This window comes from Myxocyprinus asiaticus, chromosome 22, assembly GCF_019703515.2.
Source record: "Myxocyprinus asiaticus isolate MX2 ecotype Aquarium Trade chromosome 22, UBuf_Myxa_2, whole genome shotgun sequence".
NCBI lineage: Eukaryota > Metazoa > Chordata > Actinopteri > Cypriniformes > Catostomidae > Myxocyprinus > Myxocyprinus asiaticus.
This window is the reverse complement of record NC_059365.1, coordinates 22,545,604-22,567,313: the sequence shown is the minus strand read 5'-3', so window position 1 is coordinate 22,567,313 and position 21,710 is coordinate 22,545,604. Positions and strand designations below refer to the sequence as shown.

The 21,710-nt window shown below is 40.1% G+C and overlaps 1 protein-coding gene across 1 annotated transcript in view; it reads left to right on the top strand.

The window, feature by feature from the left end:
- LOC127412934 (pro-epidermal growth factor-like) overlaps positions 1-12,964 on the top strand; it is a 42,996-nt gene extending 30,032 nt beyond the window's left edge. Inside the window, 3 exon segments of the mRNA XM_051649663.1 lie at positions 9,591-9,690; positions 9,764-9,866; positions 10,559-12,964. Coding sequence (XP_051505623.1) covers positions 9,591-9,690; positions 9,764-9,866; positions 10,559-10,722 — 367 coding nt within the window. The 3' untranslated portion in view covers positions 10,723-12,964.
- The last annotated feature ends 8,746 nt before the right edge of the window (positions 12,965-21,710 follow it).

The following is a 21,710-nucleotide window of genomic DNA, read 5'->3' as shown; positions in this document are numbered from 1 at the left end:
CTTAAAAACATCCTTCGGTTACCATTTCATCAAAGACCTCTAATAGTTCAGTTGCTGCTGGTCTGGGTTCATTTGCCTGCTCTACCGGTTGAAAAGCATGTAAAGTGGCATTAAATTGTTTATTTGGAGAGGAGGCTTGAGCCAAGGCCAATGAAAGATTTAAAGATGTTTTCATCCCCTTGAGCATGTGTCAGAAGACTTTAACCACGCATACTCTCACAGCTGGGCGATATTTTCCCCACCTTGGTTAAGTCTAATTCTCTATGCCTATATTTAGGGGTCTAAGTGACATTCAGCCGTGACGTGGTGATTTCTTATACCCTTAAAGCAGCATACTTATGTAAGGGATTCTCTTCTCAATGCAGCAGTTGCACGCTTTCAATTACATGCTTGGTTTAGCTTGTACTACAGCAATTACACATCAAAATAGGTCATTCCTATGCCCAAAATGGACTCAGTGATCTATAACCTTATTTTAAAGCTACATGGGCAGCAATTTTTCTGTCTAAAATTGCGTTTTTCACTTGGTTACTCATGTTCCCATTCTCTCTTTCCTCCATATTTTTCTATCTATATCAACTTTACACACACTCTAACTCTCTCACACACACATACAGTACATGCCCATTATTGCCCCAGGTGTAAGGGTGAGACACACACATATCAAATACACATGTTTGTAATAATACTACTTATCATACCTTCACGCCTCTGTGCAAGTCTCAGTATTTCATTCTCACTCAACAGGATCCAGAGATTAGTTTTGCCCTCTGTGTCAGTTAGCATGGTGCCAATCTGTGAAAAGAAAAAGATCAAAATGCCTCAGATTACTATTTACATAGATATGAGGGTTATGTGAATGTAAGCCATTTTGTAGGAGCCAGTTCAATAAATCTGACATTTCTCCCTTCAGAAACACAAAAAAGAACATGTGTTTAAAGGTCATTGAATCTACTGCAGCTATGAAAAAAGTAGGCAATGTGACTGTCTCAGTTTCAGTAAAACACTAGATTAGATGAAAAGATGCATGGTGTGTCAAGTTTTAAGTGTTAAAAATAACATTTAAAATTGCTTAATAGGTTTATTTCATTTATTGTCATGTAAAAACTATCAGCACTGCGTTTTTCTTTTTTTTTTTTTTTAACCATCCTCTAAACAAGATACATTTACCTGATAAGCTTCAAGGTGCACTCATAACTTTTGTCTTTGTGTCATCTTGGACTTACACTGACACCTAGCGGCTTGGATGCAGCATCATTTAAAAACAATAGTTTTCAGTTTCAGATCCTGTTGTAGAAATTTGCATTCACACTCAGCCATGATTACTTTAATCAATTAGTGAAAGTGTCAAATAACAAGATTGTTACTGAGATTAAGCAAGTAGTGTTCGGCTGGTCATGTGATTCTAACATGGCAGTCCCCATGTGCGGGCCCTCTCCATGTAGAATAAAACAGCTTTTATAAGGTTACTGATATGACTGGAGTCTTCAATTTAATGTGAGTGGTCAAGATTTCCTACATAGAGTATATTGCAAAATTACAATTCATGTCTTTAGGAGTTAAACTTTATAATGAGGAAAAAATGACTAAAGGGACCTTTAATACTCAAGATATTGAGTATATTTTGTATGTAAGATATGTACGTGTATTTTGTCTTGTGGCATTTTGGCAGAGATGTTCACTTGTTTTTCACTTCTTTGTGCTTTACTACTTCAAGACATCATCCCCCAGCACTGTAGGGAACCAACAACTGGCTGATGACTTGAATGTGTTTTACTGTAGATTTGATAGGCCCAGTTTCACACCCCACACCCACTCTGACCTTCACACAAACATCAACACCTCCTGCAAGCCCCTCTTCTCCCCCTCCTGCTACTCAATCTGCACTTAAGGTCTGTGAAGAGGAGGTGTACTGTGTCTTCTGGAAAAAAATACAAGGAAAGCCCAGGGCCCAGACATTGTTTGACCCAATTGTCTGACCAGCTGGCCCCCATCTTCACACAGATCTTCAACAGATCACTGGAGCAGTGTGAAGTTCCCTGCTGTTTCAAATGCTCCACCATCATTCCTGTCCCAAAGAAACCCAAAATCACAGGACTTAATGACTACAAACCCATCGCTCTGACGTCTGTGGTCATGAAGTCATTTGAGAGACTGGTGTTGGCCCACCTGAAGGACATCACTGGACCCTTTCTAGATCCCCTTCAATTTGCTTATCGAGCAAACAGGTCTGTGGATGATATAGTCAACATGGGATTGCATCATATCCTGCAACATCTGGACAGACCAGGGACATATGCAAGGATTCTTTTTGTGGACTTCAGTTCGGCTTTCACACCATCATCCCAGCTACACTCTGGACTACACTGGCAGCCAAAAGTTTAGAATAATGTGCAGATTTTGCTGTTTTGGAAAGAAATTGGTACTTTAATTCACCAAAGTGGCATTTTGGCTGATTACAAAGTATAGTCAGGACATTACTGATGTAAAAAACAGCAAAAATCACTATTTGAAAAAAGTCATTTTTGACCAAATCTAGACAGGCCCCATTTCCAGCAGCCATCACTCCAACACCGTATCCTTGTGTAATCATGCTAAATAGCTAAAAATCACTTGCCATTATATCAAACACAGTTGAAAGCTATTTGGTTCATTAAATGAAGCTTAACATTGTCTTTGTTGAGTTGCCACAGTATGCAATAGACTGGCATGTCTTAAGGTCAATATTAGGTCAAAAATGGCAAAAAGAAACAGCGTTTTCTAGAAACTTGTCAGTCAATCATTGTTTTGAGGAATATACAATGCTTGAAATTGCCAAAAAAACTGCATTTTTCATACAAAGGTGTACACTACAGTCTTCAAAGACAAAGGACAACTGGCTCTAACAAGGACAGAAAGAGATGTGGAAAGCCAGATGTACAACTAAACAAGAGGATAAGTACATCAGAGTCTCTAGTTAGTTATAGATGCCTCACATGTCCTCAGCTGACAGCTTCATTGAATTCTACCTGCTCAACACCAGTTTCATGTACAACAGTAAAGAGAAGACTCATGGGTGCAGGCCTTATGGGAAGAATTGCAAAGAAAAAGCCACTTTTGAAACAGAAAACAAAAAGAAAAGGTTAGAGTGGGCTAAGAAACACAGACATTGGACAACAGATAATTGGAAAAGAGTGTTATGGATCTTAACCCCATTGAGCTTTTGTGGGATCAGCTAGACTGTAAGGTACATGAGAAGTGCCCGACAAGACAGCCACATCTATGGCAAGTGCTACAGGAAGCGTGGGGTGAAATGTCACCTGAGTATCTGGACAAACTGACAGCTAGAATGCCAAGGATCTGCAAAGCTGTCATTGCTACACGTAGAGGATTTTTTGGTGAGAAATCTTTGAAGTAGTTTAAGAAGTTCTGAAATTTTTTTTCAAATTGTAATAGTAATTTTTCACTTTATTAATGTCCTGACTATACATTGTGATCAGTTGAATGTCACTTTGGTGGATAAAAGTACCAATTTCTTTCCATAAGAGCAAAATCTGTACATTATTTCAAACTTTTGGCCACCAGTGTAAATTACACTGTGGAGCGGGACATGGTTGTGTGTCTGTCAGTGGGGAGAGAGGAAGCGGTAAGGACTATCACGTGGTGATTGATGATATTAAACACCTGTGTCTCATTTCAGTGACAGCAGAGATGGGCTTTAAAAGGCCGTCGGAGCGACAGACTGAGAGAGAGAGTTGGTGCCACACACGCACACACTGAGCCACGCTGTGAAGCTGAAACATAGAGACTTAATTTACTTGAAGCATTTCATCGAAGCCATGTGTGAAAAGTAAATGTCTGGCTGAAAAGCATAATTTTGAGTTATACAAGAAAAATAAAGAAAAACCACCTACTTGGACTGCAACCCTGGCTCCCATTTTCCTTCCCACTGGAACCCCTCTACACTTGTGCCGAAACCCGGGAATGTGAAGAAGACTGGCCACCATGGACACCTCACTGTTGGGCGAAGTGCCCTGGCTAGCATCTAGGAGACCCATCATCAAGCCCTCCTCGCCCAGGAGCGGCATTTCCAGGAGCTCCTCCAAGCCCAAGCTGAGCATCGGCAGGACTTACGGAGCTGGCTAGCTCCAGGCGGATCCTCCGCCACGACCCCGGAGGCAGCGATGAAGCTGCACCTCCTGCTTACCAAGATGGGCCCCCAGGACGATCCAGAGGCATTTACGAGCAGTCAGCCACTGCCTCCAGCTGGCCACGAGCTCGGTGAGCCCTCCACCTGTTGCTGCTGCTTTCCGGGGAAACCCAGCTACTACCAGCTGAGGATAGCCTGGACTACATGAAGCTGAAGACTGCTGTCTTGAAACGGGTTGGCCGCACCCCAGAACAACACCGCCAGCAGTTCCGCTCCCTCACCCTGAGCGATGCCGGCTGCCCGTTTGCGTTTGCCCAGCAGCTCCGTGATGCTAGCCGAGGAAGGGCGTTGTGTGGAGGATGTTATTTGACTGTTGGTGCTGGAGCAGCTGACCGTTCACCTGCCACGAAGAACTGCAGAATGGGTCCAGTGCCATCAGCCCGGCCTACCCGGAAGCCGGCGAGCAGTCCAAACATCTCTCTCTCCCTCTCCTACTGCTCCTCCCCCTTTTGTCCCTCCCTCTCCTCCCTCTCGCCCTGTACCCGCTCCCCGGAAACAGGGAGTGTTTCCACTCAGACCAACACCCCGCTTCTGTGGTCTGCACTATGTGCTGGCCCCCTCCCCTGTCCCACTCCATCATCCTTCCCAGGATGATGTCTCCGGGTGCAGCCGGGGAGCCTGTGCTGGCCTGTTGGAGTTGTGGGGAGCTGGGACACATCCAAGACCGGTGTCCGGTAATGGAGCTGGGGATGTGGAACCGGGTCCCCGACATGCCACAGACCACCCCTGATTGAGCTGGGACATACCGTAAGAGTTAAGGGCCATACATACCAAACCCTGGTGGAATCAGGCTGTAATCAAACCTCGATCCACCATGGCTCGGTTCATGATGGGGCTTTGGGTGCAAAACACAAGGTGATGGTGAGGTGTGTGCATGGGGATGTTCATGAATATCCGGTAGTGACAGCCATTATTCAATTCTGGGGGAAAAGCTGCGGTTAATTCACGCCTCACCCATCCACTGATTCTGGGGACAAATTGGCTGGGCTTTAAAAGATTATTAAGAGCATTGTGTGTGGATGGGTCCTGTAAGCCGAAATCTCGGTGTGTGATGTGTGATGCAATGGCTGGGGAGGCGGAGCTGGGGCCGTCCACGTCTGCTCGGTGTTAGAATGACGTAGGAGTGGAATCCTCCGGCATTCCCAGCCTTAGAGTGTTCCTGGAGGGGGATTTCCCTCTAGAGCAGTCACGTGACAAAACCCTTATGCACGCCATTGACCAAGTGAGGGTAATTGATGGCCAGCAGCTCCAGCCTGACGTCGCCTTCACATATCCATATTTTTCGATTATTAGGGACCGGTTGTATTGAGTGTCGCAGGACACTCAAACCCATGAAAATACAACCCAGTTATTAGTCCAAGGAGCCGTCGAGAAACACTTCACCATAATCCTATGGCAGATCTCTTAGGACAAGAGAGAACACTGCACCGTTTAATGGCCCACTTTTATTGGCCGGGCATTCCCGGGGATGTATGCAGAATGGTGTGCGACATGCCGCAAATGACAGTTGGTGAATCCACCGGCCACCCCAAGAGCACCATTGCGCCCATTACCGTTGATCGAGGCCCCCTTCGAAAGAGTTGGTATGGACCTCGTCGGGCCATTAGAGCGGTCAGCACGCGGATATCAGTTTGTATTAGTCCTGGTGAATTATGCAACTTGATATCCGGAAGCGGTGCCTTTACGCAACATCTCAGCACGCAATGTTGTGGAGGCACTCTTCAAAATGATCTCCCAGGTGGGGATTCCAAAGGAAATCCTCAACGACCAAGGCACAACTTTTATGTCATGTACACTGTGCGAACTTTATGAATTACTGGGGATTAAATCGATTCGCACCAGCGTTTATTACCTGCAAACAGACGGGCTTGTTGAACAATTTAATCGAATCCTGAAAAATATGATCGAGCAAAGCTACACACATTGGGTTGGTTGTCACAGGAAAATTTGCTCCAAGCTCAAGAGACACAAAGCCGGCTCTATAATAGGGGTGCCCAGCTATGAGAATTTGCACCGGGAGACAAAGTCCTTGTATTATTGCCCACATTGAGCTCGAAATTACTCGCCAAGTAGCAAGGGCCCTTTGAGGTTACAAGGCAAGTTGGGGATCTCGATTATGAGGTTAAACGAATGGATAGAGGCAGAGCACATAAAATTTACCACCTCAACTCCTTAAATTATGGAGAGAGGCGGTCCCTGTGTCCATGGCGATGGTAGTTCACGAGAGGGTGGAGCTCGGCCCGGAGGTGAAGTTCAAAGCTGATCCACTCACCCCGGTCCCTTGTGGAGACCACCTCTCACCGTCCCAGCTCGTGGAGGTGGCGAGGCTGCAAGAAGAATTTGCAGAGGTGGTCTTTCCTCTTCCCGGTCGTACGAACCTCATACAACGCCATATCAAGACCCCACCCGGTGTGGGAGTGCGTAGTTGGCCGTACCGCTTGCCCGAACACAAGATAAAAGTGATTCGGGACGAATTAGAGGCAATGCTCGAGATGGGGGTAATAGAAGAATCGCACAGCAGTTGGGCCAGCCCCACCGGGCCAGTGACAGGTCAGTTCGGTTCTGTGTAGATTACTGGAAAGTCAATGCAGTGTCTAAATTTAACACATACCCAATGCCCCGAATTGACAAACTGCTCGATCGGTTGGGTGTGGCTCAATTTTATTCGACACTGGTTTTAACAAAGGGGTATTGGCAGATCCCCTTAACTCCATTATCCAGAGAAAAAATTGCATTTTCCACACCGTTTGGACGTGGTTGTGTGTCTGTCAATGGCGAGAGAGGAAGCGGTAAGGACCATCACCTGGTGATTGCTAATATTAAACACCTGTGTCTCGTTTCAGTGACGGCAGTGACGGGCTTTAAAAGGCCGCCGGAGCGACAGACCAAGAGAGTTGGTGCCACACATGCACACCCGGTGCCACGATGTGAAGCTGAACCATAGAGACTTTTAAGTTACTTGAAGCGTTTAATCGAAGATGTGTGTGAAAAGTAAATGTCTGGCTGAAAAGCATAATTTTGAGTTATACAAGAAAAATAAAGAAAACCCACTTACTTGGACTGCAACCCCAGCTCCCATTTTCCTTCTCACTGGAATCCCTCTACATACATATCTGTCAGTGGATCACCAGCTTTCTGACAGACAGGCAGCAGCCAGTGAGACAGGGGAAATTCACTTCCAGCACATGTACGATCTGCACTGGTTCCCCCCAGGGATGTGTACTCACCCCACTACTCTTCTTTCTGTATACCAATGACCGCACCGCCAAAGACCCCTCTGTCAAGCACATGAAGTTTGCAGACGACACTACTATCATCGGCCTCATCCAAGATGACGATTAGTCTGTATACAGAAGGAAGGTTGAATGGCTGGCTCACTGGTGCAGTCAAAACTATATATATATATATATATATATATATATATATATATATATATATATATATATATATATACAAAACCCAGTAGGTAAAACTGGCTTTGAGTGCCTAGAGAAGCGCTATATAAAATGTAAGGAATTATTATTATTATTATTATTATTAATTAAAACAACCTGGAGCTCAATATGCTCAAAACAGTGGAGATGATAGTGGTCTTTAGGTGGAGCACCCCAACATTGACCCCACTCACCATTCTAAACAGCACTGTGGCAGCAGTGAAGTCATTCAGGTTCCTGGGCACTACCATCTAACAGGACCACTACCATCTAACAGGACCTGAAGTGGGAGACCCACATTGACTCAATCTGTGAAAAGGCCCAGCAGTGGTTGTACTTCCTTCGCCAGCTGATGAAGTTCAACCTGCCACAGGCGCTGCTGATACAGTTCTACTCAGCAGTCATTGAGTCTGTTTTCTGCACTTCAGTAACTGTCTGGTTTGGTTGAGCAACGAAATCGGACATCAGAAGACTACAAAGGACAGTTTGGACTGCTGAGCGGATTATTGGTTGGCCCCTGCCCTCCCTTCAAGAACTGTACACTTCCAGATTGAGGAAAAGGGCTTGAAAAATCACTGTGGAACCCACTCACCCAGCCCACTACCTTTCTGAACTGTTGCCTTCTGGCAGGCACTACAGAGCACTGAGCACCAGAACCATCAGGCACAGGAACAGTTTTTTCCCTCAGGCTATCCATCTCATGAACAGTTAAAACTGCCCCATTGAGCAATAATTATGTGCAATACACAGTTTAGTCTATTTATATTTATCCAACATACCCTACCTCTTCTGCCATACATTCCCTTGCTTCTGTATATAACAGATTTGTATTTGTATTTTTACATACGTGTGTGTATATGTATACACACACACACACACACACACACACACACATATATATATATATATATATATATATATATATATATTTATATATACAGGGTTGGGAGGATTACTTCTGAAATGTATTCCACTACAGATTACAGAATATATGCTCTAAAATGTAATTTGTAACGTATTTCGTTAGATTACTCAAGGTAAGTAACGGATTCTAAATAATTTGGATTACTTCTTCAGCACTTCTTTTCAATTGTTTTGACTATAAAAACTCTGCAAGTACATTAAGACATAATACACATGTTAAAAATACATTCTCTGAAAAACCTAAATATCTTATGCAGTGTTGTTTCTAAAACAAGATAAATCAAATTTAGTTTTAATGATTTTTTGATATTTTTACAGGAAAACAATACAAAGATTATTATCAAGAATACGATTTTTGCCCTAATATCAAAGATCTTACTAGAAAAAAAGAAATTATGATCCAACGTGAATTTTATTGATAAAAAGATATGATCGTGCCTGGTAAAATGGCTAGAAATAGCATTTTAGCTTAGCGTAAAGCTGACAATTTACACAAGGTTTATATCTATTTCTTCTGCTCCAAACTTACTTCAAACTTACTTCTCTGTCTGCTCGTATGAATGTAACACATCATAAGAAAGTGTTTCACCGCTGTTCAAATGCACTTTGGATCACATCATTTATATGTATAAATATTTTCCATCTGAAAGGACTAAATATTAAATGAAACAAATGACAATAAAATGCAAAGTAATCTCTTCAGTAATCAAAATACTTTTTGAATGTAACTGTATTCTAAATACCAATGATTTAAATTGTAACTGTAGTGGAATACAGTTACTTATATTTTGTATTTTAAATACGTAATCCCGTTACATGTATTCTGTTACTCCCCAACTCTATATATATCTGCTAGTGCCACAAGATTAAATAGACAAAAAAAAAAAAAAAAAAAATAATATTGTGCAGTTTTGCTTATCAAATACATTTATTTTTCTTTAAGGATGTTTGGATATGTTGAAAAAACAAAAACAAAAAACAGTGATCTTTTGAAAAACACTGATTTTGTTTTTACAGATTATGAATATTTTGCTGTTTGTCAGGTCTAAAAGACATTTTGGAACGTGTCCCGGAGAAGATGATGTGAGTGACATGAGCATGAGTGAGGACAGTATCACTGAAACAACAGCTGTCACACCACAGGTAAGATGCTTATTTACAGTACTTAGACATTGTTCTTGATAATATTGTATATTTACATTTGGTGTGTGTGGAGGTCTATGTGGTTTTGGACACTAGTCCCTGTGGTGATGAAAAGGTCCTTCATGTTGTGGAGTGTCCCAGAAGAGCCATATGCCCCTTTTGCTCCACAGAACCAGGTAAGAGAGAATCTCCTTTCATGTCTTCTCCCATAAATGACTGCTAATATTTGCATTCAGCAATAGTATGGACCAGCTTTCTCAATTCCTTATACAGTGCACTCACTGATAACTTTATTAGGAACACCTGTACACCTACTTATTCATGTGATTATCTAGCCAGCCAATCATGTGGCAGCAGTGCAATGCATAAAACCATGCAGATACAGGTCAGGAGCTTCAGTTAATGTTCACATCAACCATTAAAATGGGGGAAAAATGTGATCTCCATGATTTCAACCGTGGCATGTTTGTTGGTGCCAGACGGGCTGGTTTGAATATTTCTGTAACTGCTGATCTCCTGGGATTTTCACGCACAACAATCTCTAGAGTTTACTCAGAATGGTGCCAAAAACAAAAAACATCTAGTTTGTTGATGTGAGAGGTCAACGGAGAATGGCCAGACTGGTTCGAGCTGACTGAAAGGCTATAGTAACTCTGACAACCACTCTGTACAATTGTATTGATCAGAATAGCATCTCAGAATGCACAACACGTCAAAACTTGAGGCAGATGGTTACAACAGCAGAAGACCACGTTGGGCAATTTATTAGGACAATAGTGTTCCTTAGAAAGTGCTCAGTGAGTGTATATTCCCTTATATACTGCTTTATCATTAAGTCTGTATGTAATTGTGTGTGCTTTTAAACTAGGAGAGAGTTTTGCTCTAGATGAGGCTGAGACGCCACAGAAACACAAACTTGGTCTGGATGTTGCCAACTTCTCTGTATCCTGCGACATACACAAATTGTTGGTTATAGAGAGGACAGCTGATAAGCTCATCTCTTTAGAAGACTATAAGTCAACGCCCCAGTGATTCACCAGAAAGCCCTCACTGGAGGCTGGCCCATGTACCGCTAATGTGAATATTTTCAATGTTGAATTCAATGTCATTCAATGTAATTGAGCCAGATGAGGGAGTACATTCACAATGAGGTTTTCATGTTTAAAAAAAAAAAAAAACAAAAAAAACAAGGTTCAAGTAGCAGCAGTTATTTTTCAGATGATTTCATACACAAACTAGGTCACTACCTGGTTACTATTCATTCAGAGATGGAGATAAGACATGCAGGGATCTGTAAAACCAGTGCACATCCCTCTAATGGTTTTATGGTTTCAAAATAAATAAGAGCTATAGGATGTTTTAAGATCATTTCATCTAGTCTACAAGGAGGCAATCACAAACAACTTAATGTTGCTTTGAAGGCTGTTCTAGTTCTAACTAAGCCACATTAGACATAGTATACAAGTCCCTGTCACAAAAGTTAAGCTTTTTGTTATAGTATTGCATACTAACTGTGTAAATAGTAAACATACCTCTTTTTTGCCTTGCATATTGTGTATCGATTGTGATCTTGTTAACTATATTGAACTAATGTATTTTCATTTTAAAGGCTGTTGATATTTTAATAATGGGTTTGAGCAGGTGAAGCAGGAAAAGAGAGACTCATCCTGCTTTGTAAGCAGAAAATAATATGCTAATTGTCTATTTTTCTTCAGATCTTGTGAGTAGGGTGTAATTTCTGCACTACCGTGGGTACCAAACAGACTTGCAAAAATAATCACTGTTTTTAAACAGGTTAACCAAACACTCCACCTGTCTGCAACTGGTCAGAAAACAGGTACTTTTAGTTGTCTTAGCAAATTAAACTTGGTGCAAGGGAATTGTTACACACACACACACACAAAGAGTAACATTTCAGTGCTGTATCAATGGCCTGTTAAAATCAGCATTTACCAAAAAAAAAAAAACAAACAAAAAAAAAACTTTTACAAAGAAATTACAAAACACATTCTATGATGAACCCACTATAAAATATGTCAGATTTCAGATAAATGGTTTATAATTATATTGAATCATGTTTAAATTATTTAAGAACTGAAAACTGAACAGTTTAGTAGGTCTCACCCATTTGGAAACTGGGCAGACCCGCATTTAATCTGCGCACATACAGTAGAAACTGCAGATTTCCACAGAACTGGAACATCATTATTCAAAATGTTTACATATCTGCAGTGCATGTTTGTTTATTAAATTTTTAGAATAATTGTATTATGCTTCCAACTAAAAGTGTAGTTGTTTCAGCTCAATTTAACACATTAAACCATGTATAAATCCATTTCACAGACTTTCACCCAAAATCATTGCAGAAAATGTGAAACAACGCCACAGATTCCGTCTTGATCTAGTCATGGGGGAAGTTAGAGCAATATTTTGGCAACAAGCTATATACTGTATGTTTAAAGGTGCACTCAGTAACTTTTGTCTTTGTGTCATCTTGGACACTGACACCTAGCGGCTTGGATGCTGCATAATTTAAAATCAATAGTTTTCAGTTTCAGATGCCATTGTAGAAATGTAGTATTCACAGTCAGCCATGATTATTTAAATCAATGAGTGAAAGTGTCAAATAACAGGATGGTTACTGAGATTAAACGTGTAGTGTTCGGCTGGTCATGTGATTCTAATATGGCAGCCCCCATGTGCGGACTTTCTCCATGTAGAATAAACAACTTTTATAAGGTTACTGATATGTCTGGAGTCTTCATTTTAATGTGAGTGGTCATGATTTCCTACATATATTGCAAAATTACAGTTCATGTCATGACAATTGCTGAGTGCACATTTAAACTACATCTATATATTGGTTTTTACAACAGACACTATTTGTGCTGGGATTATAAGGTTTTAACCTACTTCTGCTGTTTAGAAATGATAGGCCAGAACAAAAAACAGCTGAAGATTGAAGTATTATATTGGACTAGACAACATTTTATTGTTGTTGTTGTTGTTGTAATAAATGTAACATTGGAAACATCATTAGTATAATGCCAAATTGAGAGCAATATACAGTGCATATAAACATCACGAAACAAAGGGAATCAGAGGTTCCTTGTGCATTATTTTCCAAGCCTTAATTGCAAATAGCCAGAAATTAAATGCCAAAAATATTTTAAAACAATGCTATATTTTGTTTATTTTATTTATCAGTGATATTTTTAAAGAACTTTCATCTGATGACTACTATAAAGTTCCTAAACTTCAGCTGGAAATCTCACATATTCCCATGTCTTTATTTAAATCAGTTTTTTTCCAGCTCCTCTAACTGCATTATGGGTGTAGTGAATCAATGCATGTTTGTCTTTTTGCATTTAATAAAGTTCTATAAATTAAATAACTGGATGTGCGTTAAAGAGAAGTTGAGAGAGAATTTACTGAGGACAAAGTTCTCCACATTTCCAAAGGCAGAAGACAGAAAAATAAATGTAGTTTAATTTAGAACAAACTTAAATTACAGAAACAACAGTAATTATAGGCAAATGCAAATTAATTGGCATCATCTTTACTGTTTACAGGCTTGTGATAGGTTAACTATACAGATATTTATGGAAACTATTCAAACCGGTGAAATGTTGTTATACGCAAAAGCTGTTCCTTACAGTAGAGACATAACATTGATTATTCTGAAACACTAAATTCTCTGTTGGTCATAGGTGAATAATAAATTAGGGTGCTCTTCTCTTCTTATATACACTTAGAGCTCAGTTCCTCTGGCTGAGTCACATGACTATCAAAATTCCAAACAATCCCTGCAATGACATCATTAGATAGAGACTATAGGAGAGATAGAGAGATATAAAGAGAAAGAAAAGTCTGTATCATCTCAGTGCTGAATGTCATCGAGACCCAGGCTGAATGTTGGCCTTCTCTGCTGAAAAAAACAACAACATATAGATAAACCACAGCTAGTACGTGCACAGTTTTAAACTCTTAATATTCTGGGTAAAAGGGTACAGAAGGTTCATTCTTGACCTAAAACTTAAACACAATAAAACCCTTACTTTAATCAATGAGCAATTAATTAATTATAACTCACATGTGCATTCGTTCCACAGAAGCCGGGTTAAATGAGCAAGCATTATAACAATTGCTTGTGAAAGTCTTCAACTCATTAATAGACTGCAAAGACAGGGGTAAACCCACTCCCTTCAATACACACACACACACAGACGGGTCATTGTTGAGAGCCAAGATGTGCCAACCAAAGAATAATTTGAGATTTTTATTTATTCTTTATACAAAGTATATATGGTAATTGTCCCTCGTCTTTTAAAAGGTGCCTGAAAATGACTAGCATCAGCAACATCTGACCTCTTAACTGAGGTCAGCTATCTGTTAGCTATAGCTTTTTGTTTGGAGGGAAGAATAACCCACATATATTTACTGCTCTCTCTCTGTCTCTCTCTCTCTCTCTCTCTCTTTGTCTCTCTCCCCCTCTCTCTAATCTCTTTCTTTGCCATCACTGGCCCACATCACTATTGATTTTCTGTGAGAGTCCACTTATCTCTATATTGCTCTCTGATACGATGAACAGAAGTCCAGGTTACACTCCAAACTGGGGGGAATGAAGCCTGTAATAAAGGTGAAATTGGACCCACGTCCATTTCTCTGATAATACGTCTCCCAAAAGCCAAGAGACCTGAAAATGAATCGACTTGTTTTCTTTAACGTCTAAGCATATTGCCACCATCAATTTCCAGTGGTCACAACACAAAGGCAAAGGGCATATTTGGGTCAATATATTTCCTTAAGTTTTTATTCAATTTTTTTTTTAGTTAAAAGATTTAATCGTACTTTTAAAAGACGCAACATCCAGAAGTCACGGTAGAGCACAGAATCATAACACAACAATGTGCTTTAAAGGGATAGTTCACCCAAAAATGAAAATTATCTCATCATTTATTCACCCTGATGCCATCACAGATGTGTATGACTTTCTTTCTTCTGCTGAACACAAACAAAGATTTTTAGAAGAAAATCTCAGCTTTGTAGGTCCATTCAGTGCAAGTGAATAGTGGCCAGAACTTTGAAGGTTCAAAAAGCACATAAAGGCAGCATAAAAGTAATTAATATTACTCCAGTGGTTAAATCCACATCTTCAGAAATGATATGATAGGTGAGGTTAAGAAACAGATCAGTATTTAATCCATTTATTTTTTTACTATAAATCTCCACTTTCACTTTTACATTACTTCTTTTGTTTTGGGAGATTCACATTCTTTGTGCATATTGCCACCTACTGGGCACCTATCATATTGCTTCTGAAGATATGCATTCAATCACTGGAGTCGTATGGATTACTTTTGTGCTGCCTTTGTGTGCTTTTTGGACCCGCAAAGTTCTGGCCACAATTCACCTGCATTGTATGGACCTACACAGATGAGATATTCTTCTAAAAATCGTTGTTTGTGTTCAGCAGAAAGAAAGAAAGTCATACACATCTGGGATGGCATGAGGGTGAGTAAATTATGAGAGTATTTTCATTTTTGGGTGAACTATTCCTTTAAGTGCTTTTGTTATTTTGTTTTCTCTACAAAATATACTAAAAAAAGGTTAACCTACAAGCATGCTTCATGTTGTAAGATCTAAATAAACTGGTTTAATTCAGTTCATAAATTTAATTTAACAAGTCTGAATCAAATATCCTACATTAGGTTACACAAACAAAACTAATTTTAAGAGTTAGATCAAGTAGAAATAGCTCTGTAAGGTAACAAATACATTTTACCAGTTTTTTCAGTGAATCTATCATTACATTTTCTCTTTTTTCTTACATATCTCTTCACAGATGCAGAGTTAGTTCACACTGCTCTAAAGAACAGCTCACCCAAAAATGAAAGTTTTGTCATCATTTACTCACCCTCAAATTATTCCAACCATGTATGTCTTTCTTCTGTGGAATATAAAAGAGAAGGCAAAATGTTATGGACTGACAGCATTAGTCACCATTCACTTTCATTGCATATTTTTATTTTGTTATTTTTTTTATGTACAATGAAAGTTAATGACCAAGGCTAACACTATCCTGACATCTCCTTTTGTGTCTTGCATAATAAAGAAAGTGGATGATAACAGCATTTTCATTTTTGGATGAACTAACCCTTTAATATTGCCAGTTTACAAGGAAGTGCTTTTGGAAGAGTGTTAGAGAAACACAAGAACACAAAACCCTATTATTACACTTTCAGTATTACAGTTTTGGAAAGAACCATGATTTCCCACTTTTTCTAGCTGACAAAATTGTGTGATCTGTAACAATTTGGCCACGCTCCCTCTCTCAACTGTTGGGAATTAAAATGGGGGGATCAAGGGATGAGAGAGCTAATCCACCTGAGAGTGGAAGAGAAAGCAGGGGAGAGAGAGACAGAGAGGGAGAGGGAGAGAGAGAGAGAGAGAGGGAGAGAGAGAGAGAGAGGAAAATTGCTTGAACAAAGGTGTTTGTAGTCTGCCTGCAACAACGGATCAGTGTCTCTTTTTCAACTTCCTTTTTTCCATCGTCTTCCATCTCATCAGCCAGGGAGCAGTTGGTCTGTGGAAATTTCAAAAGGTGCACAGATGAGGGGACTAAATAAGGCATTAGATGCCCACTCAAAGGCTTTGTTGCAGATCCTCCAGGTCAGTGTAGTGCCCTTGTGGCCTGTGGCCTGCCCAGAGCCATGCTTCTTTGCTTGGCTTTGAGTAGATCTAGCACAAGGGATAATGCATGAATTTGGGCACAGGCACATGTGTTCTGTTCTATTGATGAGTACGCTTGTCAGTTCCCTAACAGAACTATCAGACAGAACAGATATAACTGTGGCATGCTGGGGACTTTGGGAGAGTGCCATGTTGAATTTGAGCTTGTTTATGGCATAAGGCAAGTACAATATGTGTTGCAGAGATGTTTCCTGAATGATTAAAGGGATAGTTCACCCAAAAAAGAAAATTCTCTCATCAGTTTCTTTCTTCAGCAGAACACAAACGAAGATTTTTAGAAGAATATTTCAGCTCTGTTGGTCCTTATAATGCAAGTGAATGGTGATCAGACCTTTGTAGCTCCAAAAATCACATAAAGGAAACAAAAAACTAATCAATATGACTCCAGTGTTAAAATCCATGTCTTCATAAGTGATATGATAGATGTGGGTGAGAAACATATAAAAAATATTATTTTGTACTTTTTTACAATGCTGTGTCCAGTTCGCACCCTGCAAATCTATCTGGACCGCACTCAGAGCTTTAGATGCTCGGAGCAGCTCTTTGTCTGTTTTGGAGGACAGCAGAAGGGGAAAGCTGTCTCCAAGCAGAGGCTAACCCATTGGATTGTGGATGCCATTTCTCTTGCATACCAATCTCAGGACCTGCTGTGCCCCTTGGGAGTCCGGGTGCACTCCACTAGAGGTGTTGCATCCTCCTGAGTACTGGCAAGGGGGACCTCCCTAGCAGACATATGCAGAGCTGCGGGTAGGGCTACACCCAATACCTTTGCGAGGTTTTATAACCTACGCATAGACACATTTTCGACCCGAGTGTTACGCGGTAACAGCAGGTAGACCGGGCGGCGAGTTGGGTGTACCGCTTGCATTGCGCCTTTCCCCTTTTTCAAAGGTGATAATGTGCGCCTTATTGTCCACAACAGTTCCCCGTATCCGCTGAACCCCGGATGCCTCTTTAATTCTTAAGCACTGTTCAGTGATGAACTCGGTGGAGGAATAACGACACCAGGCCCAGTACTTGTGGTATGCCCCTTTTAAGGTGAGCCCGTGTGCTCGGGCTCAGTGCTCCATGCGTGGTGATTCCCCCTTGGTCATCCCGTATGATGAGTTTCCACTGTTCGGTTTCCCCTTAGGTGAACCCTGTGTTTCCCCTCACCAGAGCTTTCTCTGCATCGGCCACTGTGGCTGCGTACCCTCTCTGTAGTTAGAGTCAGTGCCCCCTGCTCATCTGAAGGAGAAGCAGTCTTTACAGCTTGCCTTGTGCTGAATGCTTCAAATCATTGAAGTCATTTAGTATAGATGAAGTTATCATTTCATTATTTCCCATGTAGTCAGTGAGGGGACAAATGTGTGTAATTGAAACAGCCCTGCAGGGCTGAAATTTCATAATGCATGACACTCTACGTTGTTCTTTTCCACCAGTTTTTCTTGTTTCATGATTGGTATGAAGGGATTAACTGTACAGTAAAACAGTCAGTCTATAAAGGACTTCTTTACTGATTACTAAACAACATACTATTACAACATGTGGAATGTGTAGAGAGGGCAGTGATTTATGAAACCCATTCCATTTCTCTAAGTTTGAACATTAGTTTGTATGTTATTGGCTCTCATGCCGTCTTAAACTTGTATGACTTTCTTTTTTTTGTGGAACACAATAAAAATATATTTAAGGATGTAGCCTATAAGGTGCTTTTGTCCATACAATAGCTGCTTTTCCACCATCGGGCCAGTGCGAGCCAGGGCTATCAATTGGCCAGCCGGGGCCATCAGCCTCGGACTTCGAGACCTAAATCGATCTGCGTTCCCACCATCATGCCAATAGCCCCGCACCCTTAACACGCCACCCTGGTTCCAATGTCACACACCCCGCCTGATTCACAAGAGGGAAGCTCAAGCGGAGATATCATGTTATCTAGTTATATAGAGTATCAAGTTTATATTGTATGTAAACATTAGCTAGCTAGCAAGATAAGTTAGCGTTGACAACTCAAAGACTGTAACTGCCATGGTGTCCCGAGTGGTTTCTCCACTAACAGTGGGATAACGAAACATGGAAAGTTCTTTCTTTGGGCACCGCTTTGTCCATTGTGCGTTTTAATGGATTTGTAGACTACTGTACTCGCAATTTTGAATTTTTTCCCAAACCTGTACCATTGTGCACCGGATACACAACCTGGCAAGTTCAGTGAAACTCCACCTTTGACATTGACCCCGCCTCTTGCCCCAGTTGCCCTTGTCTGGCCCCGAGAAAGTTCAGAGGAGGCACAATGAAGTACCGGAAGTGGCAGTGGGAACGCAACTGGCCCTGGCAAGCTACCGTAAGTCAGTGGGGTCCAATACTTTCAAACTTCAAAAAGGACATAAGTTATTATAAAAGTATTCCATACGACTTGAGTGGTTTAAACTATGTCTTCTGAAGCTATATTAAATAGATATAAAATGCCCTTTGGATGAGAAACAAAGCAGAAATTCAGTCCTTATTCACCAAAAATCTTCATGTCCGCCCAGCTTTCTTATGCAGGTTCATGAAGAAGCGCGTTCACACATCCTTGCACTTGACCCATGCGTGTTTGCATGTTCTCATGAGAACTGATGTCTAAGCGATACAGCTAGAAGTTCTTACTTCAGATGTCTTGGATTAAACCACTCAAAATGTTTGTATTACCTTTATGCTAGCTTTAAGTGTTGGACCCCATTGTTTTACACTGTATGGATAGAAGGACCTCATACATCCTTCAAACAATCTTTGTTTGTGTTCTGCAGGAAAAAAAGTCATATGAGAATTATAAATTTTGGGTGAACTATCCCTTTAAGACAAAGTGTTATCTCAAATGTCTCTTAGTTTTTGTCTAGAAAACTAGATAACTTCTATATCGGTTTCATGAATTTAAAGATATCAGATGTAAGGTGGAAGTTTTTGATTTATTGGTTATTTATGACATAGGCCAATGATTTTCAAAGTCCAATGCTAAATTTACCAAAACCACATATCAGTAGAATTAGATCCCAAAGCCTCCAGAGGTTGTTCTGTATCAAAGAAAATACACTTTGTACTACATTACTACACTCACCTTGTAATCCACATGTATATTGTATACCCATATATAATAATGCTCCCAGAAATGTTGAGGTTAGTGTTCTTTTGTCATAAATAAAAACATAAAAACTGGTTTAATAGACCTTATTCAGAATAGTGCTACATTTAATTTTTGATGGAAAGGGAAATGAGGCTGTGAGGAATAGATTTAATAGTACAATGGCATGCACTGTATAAATGTCATAGATCACATATCATTTTCACAACTCCTGTTTTCTGGAGTTTCTTGTCTACTTGTTTTTTTCCATGTTTAAAAAAAATAAATAAATAAATAAATTAAACAGCAAAATCCATTGAAGAGTATAAAAGTATATCCCTGACAAACTTGTTTTCATTCCTGTCAAAAATAAATAAAATATGGTGCTGCTCTGAATAAAGTCTAGAAATGTAACCCTTGCTGTAGTGTCACTGAGAGATCATGGATATTACTACAACATGAATAATTATATAAACTCCAGTTGAGTTGTGAATAACCGTGAAAAAAAAAAAAAAAAAAGCCTCTCAAGATAATAGTTGTGGTCTGCATAAATGGTCTATCACATTATAGTCTCCAGTGGTAATGTGAAGCTAACCTAGAGCTCTGTGTGGAGACTGTAAAGTATCATCTTGAGTGGCTAATGAAATTTCAAAAGGTGTGTCTGTGTTCAGAGACATTTTTAGAGGTCAAAATAACCAGCAGACTTACTAGTGAAAAACTCAACAAATAACCAACATCGAACAAATTTTCTTCAAATTATCTAATGGCCAAAAAACACTGATCACAATTGTCCAGTGATAACAGGCAGCATTACAGTGTTTATTTACTGTGGATCCAAATTCTTTCAGCCAATTGGGATTATATGATGTATATTGGTTGAATTTCCACTAGGAAAATGTCAATCTCTTACTTCTCGATAAGTTAAGTCTGTGAACTCTGCTCTTAGCAGTGTAAGTTAGCAGTAACACTATAGTAGATTGTCCATTTCAATAATTTCCAAAAGGTTTGAAATGCCTGTTAGCAGCCTTTCTGTCATACCCCTTCATCAGGCACACACAGCATGCTGCTTAGTATGGCTTTAGAAACAAGGACAGTCTGAACTTCTGTCTTATGTCATTGTTGCTGAGGCAATAGTACTCCCATCTGGCATGTTGCTGAGCCTGTTCACAGCAAGAGTGACAGACTCGTTCAAAATAGTCATGAGCAAAATATGTGCCAGAAAGAGTATCACATGCTCCTGTCAGAGTTAATAAGGATACATGACTAAAAACAACCTCATACTCAGTACATTTACATGCACTTTAAAAGTTAGATTTCAGTCGGACTAAAACAATAATTATTTTTTTTTAAAGTGTCATTTTAAATGACATAATGTTTTTAAAAGCTTTAGTCAGTCAGACCAGCCCAATTTTTGCAAAGTTGGACTAACAAACCAAGATAACGCATTTTTAGCTTGCCATTGTCCAGCATGTATACAATTTAATCAGACCACAATTGGATTTGCCGTTGAGAGCATGCTCGGAAGGACAGAGGTGACCAGCAACGTGTATGTAGCACTTTCTCAGCTGACATCTTTCCTTCAAATATTCGATTACGCATTGTGTGTGTGGTTGGACAGACAGATGAAGGCTGTAGCTCAACTTTGCAAAAACCCACAGTAGATTATAACTGCACATATAAACGTGCTGATTGTGAGACAGATATTAGTTTATGTAAAAATAAAAATTAAAATCAGACACATTATTTTAGCACTCTTGGCTCTTTGTTAAAATTGTCTATAGTTGCTTTACATGTACACAGTGCAAATGCACAAGAGCACAATGGACACTATTCCGATTTGTTACAGTGAATACAGATGTCACGTGTTGCAATTTGTGTAAATATGCTTGACTTCATGGTCTTTTAGACGGGACTAGTTTGACTAGATTCTATGGCCTTGGTCTTTGGAATATATGATGATGGTGATGATGAATTTGAGCCATGGGGAATAGGCCAGGCCTTTCAGAGGTCAGAGGTCTGATGGTTCTGATGGTTCATACTCCACATGGGCCTCGGGGTGTTCCGATGATCATTTGGTCCCAATGTCCTCTTAATGGCCTTTTTTCCTCCTTTCTTTTTTATATATTTATACACTTTTGTGGTTGCTTGTGTATATATGTCTCAATGGCATTAACATTTCAGGCCTATTTAA